This window comes from Crassostrea angulata, chromosome 5, assembly GCF_025612915.1.
Source record: "Crassostrea angulata isolate pt1a10 chromosome 5, ASM2561291v2, whole genome shotgun sequence".
NCBI lineage: Eukaryota > Metazoa > Mollusca > Bivalvia > Ostreida > Ostreidae > Magallana > Magallana angulata.
In genome coordinates, this window is record NC_069115.1 from 4,327,843 (window position 1) to 4,336,580 (window position 8,738).

Sequence of the window (8,738 nt, forward strand, 5' to 3'; positions counted from 1 at the left end):
CATGGCACGTACCCGCCAGGTTTTTATTGAGAAGTTTGAGCTCTATATAAAGACTATTACTATTCAACTGACATTCAAAGTTTAGTTAAGCATTGAGGCGGCTGGGAGGTCGACAAATAGATACATGTATATGTTAAGTTATAAATGATTATTTAGTAAAGACAAAATACAAATAATTTAGATTCAGTATTTGAATATGTTGCTATATCTATATCAAAAGCTCTACTTTTTTAGAGATAAATAAAGTCTAAAAATAGCCACAATTATCCAGCCCTGACAAAACACACCGTAACGTCATCTAATTTAAAATTCTTTCATCTTGCAGTACTATTTACGTAAAAGAAACTGAAATTAAAAATAGGAACAGGTAAAACATCAGTTTATGAATCAGGATACAAGAGAAATCCCGAGAAGCTGCTTTCCCATGCTATGCCATTTCCGCCATCAGATGACCTCACTCTGACCCAGACACTGTCTCCAGCGTTCACGTGGAAGATCGCCATTCCGCCACCGTTGGAGCAATGCGTTGAGTCGCCTGTGTAATGCGCCGCCATTACCTTGCCTTCCAGTACAAGTTCTGTGCGTAACTCATGACCAGGAGAGCAGAGAACTATTTGAACATCAAAGACGTAAACTCCCGAGACGTTCGGAATGAAGTTTCCGGTAGAATGGTGATAACAGTTGCCTACGTTACTTAAGGCCTTTCCAAAAACCAAGGTATGATGTACGCCAAGGTTAACATGGTCTGTAACTGTGTTGGCAGAAAATGCTATTTTTGGAACGTTTTCTGAAATGAAGACATTTATACGGGTAGAATAAGATTTTAAAAGATAACTGCAACTGATCCCCCTTCCTTTCCTTTTCTTACAAACAATAATTAGTTTTAAAAAGTAAACCTAATTTTGATTGTATTTTCATAAAAAACAAAACATTGACCTGTCTTGTTTGATGTTATTACCCTTAAAGGTTTAGAACATTTTCCTGGCTCATTGACTTGATTTTAAATAGTCCGTATCAATTTTAAGACCCACTTTCAAATGAGTTGACAATCAAACATGTAATACAAGAAAACAAAATATCACAAGCCATCATTCTTCGTTTTTAAATCTAAAAATACATGTGTATTACAACTTGATTTTATTTTGCTCTCATTAAAGTAAAGTATGAAAGGAATAGTCGATACCTGCTGTAGAACTATTGACGGGTGGATGAAGGAGTAGACGCCCCTGTCTTGACTTTTCCCGTTCTGGACTGTTTTCATCAATTATCTTTGTTTCCGACAAGTACAATTTCTGTTTCAGATGTGTGATCTCTTCTTCTTGGAATAAAAATTGTTGTTCCATAGTTTGTTTCAAAATTTTCATTTCTTGGCGAAGGGTCTTGATATCATCAGCATCATCGCTATTGTTCCCCTCATTTCCGAACGCTACTGAACTCAACCAACAAAGAAGTATCGCATATTTCATTGGTGTCATGCTTGTCGAGTGTCTGTAAAATTCCTTACACCAGACACAACAATGTCACCTCTTTCATGTGGGTCACACTTGATAAGAGAAGGCGTCATACAAACCTTTCTGTTATTAGAATGCATACAGCATTATAGATGATTCCTTGTAGTGGTAGTAAATAATTAACCGCTAAATTTCAACATCGAAACAAAATTCGAATTCACCAGTTTTAATCGGTTTTTTTCCCTCAACACTAATACTTTTGAATATTCCAAAACGTTTTACATTAAAGATTTAGTTTTTTCGTTAAGGGAATAAAATTTGACCAAAATCGTATTCAAAAATATTTTAATCAAATCTTTATCTAACAAGAAGGGGGTCAAAATATCCCCCTCCCCGATTGATAGAAAGAACATATATTAAGCCACGAAATAATATCATAAATATTTCTCCTGCATCAACATTTTAAATATTGATTTATAGAAGCTGAAACAAATTTAAAACTAAAACTGATATCAGTATTAAAGTAGTACTGAGTTCATTAGAGTAAATCCTACTTATCATGTTATTCCATTTTCCGTAACAGTGGATATACGATATTTTTCTAATGTTCATGAAATTTAGATCTGAGATGGACACTTCCAAGTCTGTGTTGATCATAATGCCGCCATGCTATTTTTGTACTTGGTAGTCCACATTTACAATGTTTTAAAAATGTTCACCTGTTTAAACGCCATGTTCTCGGTTATCATAACTCAAAGTGCTATGTGACTAGAGCTTTCAATATATTTTGTTATAAACGATCTGAAAGTTTGTAATATTTTTGTCGTATCTCAATACCGATGGCATCTGAACAGGGTCCCACTGTTAGTATGCTGAATTAACAGAAAGAACTAGAACTGTCCTAATGGGACTAATACCCCCGCAAGGCTAATTTCAAATGGGACAAATAATTGAATTGAATAATAAAGGTTTGGAACACATACAAAAAAAAATAGTTAACAAAGAAAAATTAAAATCAATACTGTCAGATTTTCACTGTAAATACATATCTATAACAGTAATACATTTACAAATATATGTATCTGATGATATATATTTTTTTAATTTAATTGATTTAAAGAAAAACCAACAAAATGTCAATAACCCCTCCTTTTGCAGTAAATGGAAATACCAGTAGCCAAGCAATACTCTTCTGTTGATAAAACTTTCAATTTTTTCTAATAGGAGTCTTGACAGATGCAATTAGAAGTTTCAAATTTTCCTCACTTTTATCTATGGCCCAATGGAACTCTATATCAGAAAATTGATCCCATAGGACTATGATTTTCTTTGATGAGCTTGTTAAATTTAATAAACTCCCAAAACATTACCATAATTACCATACTATGTAAAAACATGTAAAAAAGAAAATTTAACATTACCAACAATTTTAAAATTGCCAAAACACTACAATCATATGAGTAATTTTGAATTTCATTTAAATTAATGCACAATAGGGCCACTTCATCAAATTACTTGACAAATAAATTTAAACAACCTCTAAAAATAGTTTAACTTCTTTATTAAAAATGATATTATTATTTCCTTATAATGATAGAAACTTTTGGTTTACATGAAACAGTTTTAGAATAGCCCAAAAACTATCACCCATTTTACAGATTATCAATTTCCCCTAAACACATGCTCCATCTGAACCATGGCTCAGATAATGGCTCCCTTGGGACAAATGAATTCAGCCACACTTGTCTTTGATGTTCTAATTAGCTCCTAAGAATTTATCATTGACAAACAAAAACTTTGCATTGTTAGTTGATAGAATAGTATTAAAAAATATTTTTTTTTATTAATTAAGACATAAAGACAAAAAACCTCCATCTGGGTGTATTTATATAAATATACATTAGAGTGTTTTAATACTATTAATTAATTAATAAAATCTGTAAGGATTACCTCCCTTACTTTTCAACATTAGTGTACAATATATAGAATAGGGAAAATGAAAACTGTCATAAAATCATTAAATCTTGTCTGATCTTAAAAAAAATTGCAGGTGCACATCTTCAGATGGTGTTCAACATATGTACAAATTTTCAAACTGTTCCATGCAGTAATAAAAAATTCTATAGTGGGGACAAAGTTGCGTCTACAGACAGACGGACAGACGGACGGACAGACAGACGGACAGGGTGAAACCAATATACCCCCCTAAACTTCGTTTGCAGGGGTATAATTAACAAATTAGATTAATTTTTACCACAAGCAATACGTGTATTTGATATGTCCCGCTTTTGAGGTACATGTGTGCATATCGAAACATTGAAAAGGATTTCATGGTGTTGAGACAATTGGTATTAAATCAAGTACCACATACGTTAATAAATGATAATTTTAGAATCAGATACTTAATTCAAAAGTTATAAAAACGGAAACACACAAAAAAAATAAAAGGTATGTACATATAAAATACATTGCTGGAAAAACAATTATGGATTTTATAGAATTGGCATAGGGATTCTCCTTTACATTTCCAAGACATATTTCCAAGAAAAACTAACTTTATGAATCTGAATATAACAAAAATCCCGAGAAGCTGCTTTCCCATGCTATGTCATTTTCACCGTCTGTTGTGGCCACCCTTACCCAGACACAGTCTCCAGCGTCCACGTGTACTACCGCCATCCCTCCGCCATTAGAATAGTGAGTCGAATCACCGATATAATGCGTACCCTTTACAGCGCCCTCTACAACTAGTTCCGTGCGTAACTCATATCCAGGAGAACAGAGTATTTGCACGTTTACTATGTAAATTCCAGAGACCTTCGGAACGAAGCTTCCGGTGGAGTTGTGATAACAGTTTCCTATGTTAGTTATGACGTTTCCAAAAACCAAAGTTCGATGGACGCCAAGATTAACGTGATCTGTCACTGTGTTGGCATAAAACGCTACCATAGGAGTGTCTATAAAAATACAGAAAAAACCGCAAAGAAATAAATTTATTTATCATCATCATTCTATTGAAATATAGTAAAATTATTGATAATGTGCACATGGCAATGATATTATTTTTCATGTATATATTTAGACATCAAACTCTGTCACTTATCAACTGTAATAACCGATATCAAAAATTTATGACACGTCTTTTGTTCTGTACATGTCATGTTTTTTCTTCCAATTAATCCATACTTGATGTAGATTTTGGATATAATTACTGAAGCCAACATGTTTTGACAAAAATTTACTAATTTATGACCAAATTTATGATTTAACATGTTATTTATTCAAGATACAATGTGAACAAAGTATAGATTTAGAAAATACTTTTCAACATATTACAGATCAATATATTATAGATATTAGCCAATTTCTATCAAATTAAATTGGTCGATTATTCATCGTACCTTGCTTAGCGTCCTCAATTTTGTTCTCTTCAGATCTGTCAACAAACTGCTTGTAAGATATTTCCAATAACTCTACTTTCCTTTTCAAATTTTCACTTTCAGTTTTAAGAACACTATTTTTTTCTTTTAAAACTACTAACTGTATTTCAAGATCTTGTACTTTTTTCACGAACAAGTATGAAATTCCAATAAACATGGCAACAAAGACCATCGCCAGTAAGTGTTGAATCGGTCCATTGAATATCCAAGCTTCCGTCACAACTATCATTATGAAACGTTTATGAAAGCCTGTACTGAATAAAAATAACAAGCAGGAAGATAACCCAAGGGTAATTTCGCTGATTAGTTAGGTGACTGTTTGTTTTATAATACATCGAGGTTAAGTATATTTATAGCCAGTATTTATCAGTATCCAGAGATACTAACATTGATATTAATACGGAACAGTAAAGCTGTAAGTTGACCACTATGCCTGATTCATGTATCTCCACTATGGAACGCCATCGCTGCCTTATAGCATTAAACTATAGATACATTATGTCAAATTATCATTACATTATGTCAAAGTCCATTACGTGGTCTGAATATATCTTTACATCACGTTGTGATGTAAAATCACCCTTACGTTATGCCAACATTGTACAATCAAAGGTCAATACATCATGACGTTATTTCGACACGGTATTACATGGGGCGAATGTATCCTTACATTATGTCAATATTTTATTACATGCTATCAATATATCCTTACATTACATCAACACTGCAGTACAGATCGCGATTCTATCCTTACATTATGTCAACATTTTATTACATGATATCAATGTATTTTTACATTTTATCAACTCTTTATTAAATTGTGTAAAGATATCGATTTACTATGTCAGTACTTTATAACTTGATGTCATAAGTTTAAGACGTTATGTCTAAACTTCATAACGTGATGTGAATAAATCTTTATATTAGGCCAATTCTCTATTCCGTGATGTATACGCTCCATTACTTTCAGTCGAAACATCATTTCTTTATACAAACACGAAATCCTTGGCCTTTTTATATCAATTCATTTACAACATAACATATACATAGAAACGGTACGCCAATTTACCCAAATGGACCCAGAAAACCCCCAACATTAAATGCTAGTAAGAAGTATATATTTAATCATTATACTACAATGTAGAATGAAAATATATATAGGCCTACGTATGCTCTCCTGAAAGCTTATAGTGACTTAGTTGCTGGCAGTTTATTTTCCCGAGAGTGAATGAACATCTACGTATTTAAATATTGAATTTATAGTTTAGATAAACCTAAGATATAAGAACAAGACTTAAAATGCAAGTCTTTTCGTGCTTATCGGCCCATTAATACTTAAAATGAAATAGATGTAAAATCTAAAATTAACCCCTTTATTGTTTTTTTTAAATTTAAAATTTTATTTTTGATTTATACTTTTTTCACTTCAAAAGTATTCAAATTAATACGTTCGTTACTACACACTCAGTCATTTAGCAATTAGCCTACGGGTTCTTTACCGTTCCAATACCTGTAGACATCCAGTGCATATTTAATTTTCTAAAATTTAGTCCCAAACTATTTAGTAGTTAAAATAAGGTGTTAAGTAGTTAAAATAAACGTTGCTATTGCTCTCTTAGATTAAGGACATTAACCCTAACTGGGTATGGCCGTTCTGCTAAAAAATTATTATGCTATGAACATGATTTTTTTTCTTATTGCGGAGGGGGGTGCGAATGGTGTTTGTGGAGGGGGGTACGCTACGTCCCTACGAATGAATTTTCTCCCTTCCATCCAAAAGGGCAGTTGGTAACTTAACATGAAATAAAATCTACAAATACATTACAAAAGATGGTTTTGGTAATTATGAAATGATTGTTTTATGTAATTTTTCGGACAGAGGGTATTAATCAGAAGTGTGTCATAACAAAATGCACACAAATAAGAGAGGGGAACTGTATTCGCCGATTTTACATTTTATTATCAAGAAAGGCAAACACTGTTGGTAAAATCGGCACTGTCTTCAGCGGTTGCCTCATATATATGCATGTAACTAACTAATTTTTAGCTCACCTGAGCTGAAAGCTCAAGTGAGCTTTTCTGATCAAAAGAGGTATAGCGCAATTAATATACGATTTGGCCTCAAATATAGCCTTTTGCAAACATCAGACATTTTCAATATTATACAATATTTAGTTTGAAAATATATACAAAGAAACGCAAATTACACAATCACCATGTTCTAAGAGCCTTAATTATATTACACGACATCATTGAAATATTCAGGTTTTGTTAGGGATATATAGGAATGTAGTTAGTATAATATACAAAATTTGATATTTGACTATTTGAACCACTCTAAACCAAAGACATCCAATTGAAATTATGTTCTACGGGTTTTGTAGTGCACGTTTACATTGAATTAGTTTTGGTTTAACGTGGTCTTCGTACTGAAAATTGGACAACTATTTCAATTAGTGTCCTTTCTAATACAATCATGTATATACCATATATATTGAAAATGCATCTGCTGAAAATGATAGATGCGTGGCCTAGTGGTAACGCGGAGGTCATTTTGATTTTGTGGTCGCTGGATCTAATCCATTAAGTAGTAAATATTTTTTTCACTTAAATTGAAAAATGAACAGAATAGAGCGGTTAAGTTACATGTATAGATTCTTCTGTTTTTTTAATTATCTTGTTTAATTCAGTCTGAGTATGAGCATACCCAATATAAACAGATCTCTTCATTAACACTGTACATGTACTCTATTTACACTTAGATCCATTGCAATATGCTTCAATTATCACGGTTTAGAATATCAACTACTGTTATACACAGGGTTTCCCGAATTTATGACAAATCAGTTATTACAGACACCATTATAAAATCAGTACAGTGTGTCCAGGTTTCGAAAATTATTTTGCGACAGCTAAGTACCTGAAGCTATTTTTAGTAATAGGTACTTTCCGTCCAAACACCGGTGTAGGCGAAACAAGTTGTCGTAATCGGGAAACAAGTATTCCTTTTAAAGGAATGATTGGCAATAATAATATATTAACAGCTAGAAGCAATCAACATGATCAGTTTGATGTAAAATAATTTAAAAAGTACTGTATTTTTACAAAATATAGAATATTTTGAATCTGTACAACATAATTTCATAATTATAAACCGTCAACAAATTTGATTTTGAAATAAATTTGGGGAAAGCCGTTCGTAAACTCCTTGTCTAGTTTTATATTTTTAACGTAATTATTAAATGTTAATGTATCTTCTTCTTCTTCTTCTTCTTCAGAATAGTGAGTAGGGCTCTTAAATGAGCATTAACACGTATACAAAGAAAGAGTTGTATTAAAATAATTTAATGCGACAAAAAACATTGAATGCCATTGAATGCCATCATAACTTGCTATTGTGGTCGCATTATAACGTATCAAGCCATCTCCATAGCTACTATTATGCAACATCAATAGATCGAGGTCAGTTCATGGAGCATCTTCTAATGATTGAGGTCAGTTCATCGAGGTCAACTGCATTACTGAATGAATCTTTCGATCGAAATTCTTACGCATGAGACAAAATGTGCATTCTTGAATTAACAGGTCGAACTGTATTTTATGTATGTTTGCATCTCTTAAGGTAAATGAATTGAAATAAAACTGAGTAAAATGTAATATAAATACTAAACCAAACTTCAAGTTTTTATAAGAACTACTTATGCAAGCAGAATGTGTGCGCACGTGGAAGCATTTGCTGGATGCCTCATATGAACACAACAGTGATCGACCGAAGCCGATCACAATAATGGGAAAAGGCGCTATACCTCTTTGTATGTTGTCTATCGGCATTGGTGTTGGCGTTGTT

At 32.5% G+C, this 8,738-nt stretch overlaps 2 protein-coding genes across 2 annotated transcripts; both read right to left on the bottom strand.

Moving 5' to 3' along the window:
- Positions 1–281: 281 nt before the first annotated feature.
- On the bottom strand, positions 282–1,525 carry LOC128183088 (complement C1q-like protein 2). The gene is made up of 2 exons (XM_052851952.1): positions 1,184–1,525; positions 282–787 (listed from the first exon to the last, which is right to left on the bottom strand). The coding sequence occupies exons 1-2, from the start codon at positions 1,473–1,475 to the stop codon at positions 381–383; spliced, it is 699 nt and encodes a 232-aa protein (XP_052707912.1). The 5' UTR covers positions 1,476–1,525; the 3' UTR covers positions 282–380.
- Positions 1,526–2,995: 1,470 nt separating this feature from the next.
- Positions 2,996–5,234, bottom strand: LOC128183090 (complement C1q-like protein 2). Its single transcript, XM_052851954.1, has 2 exons — positions 4,853–5,234; positions 2,996–4,408 (listed from the first exon to the last, which is right to left on the bottom strand). The coding sequence occupies exons 1-2, from the start codon at positions 5,118–5,120 to the stop codon at positions 4,008–4,010; spliced, it is 669 nt and encodes a 222-aa protein (XP_052707914.1). The 5' UTR covers positions 5,121–5,234; the 3' UTR covers positions 2,996–4,007.
- Between the last annotated feature and the right edge of the window lie 3,504 nt (positions 5,235–8,738).

Coding starts and splice junctions, on each gene's coding strand:
- LOC128183088 (XM_052851952.1), bottom strand. CDS start 1,475: ATGACACCAATGAAATATGCGATACTTCTTTGTTGGTTGAGTTCAGTA. Junction 788..1,183: donor CGTCAATAGTTCTACAGCAG/GTATCGACTATT, acceptor TCTTCATTTCAG/AAAACGTTCCAAAAATAGCA.
- LOC128183090 (XM_052851954.1), bottom strand. CDS start 5,120: ATGATAGTTGTGACGGAAGCTTGGATATTCAATGGACCGATTCAACAC. Junction 4,409..4,852: donor AATTGAGGACGCTAAGCAAG/GTACGATGAATA, acceptor GTATTTTTATAG/ACACTCCTATGGTAGCGTTT.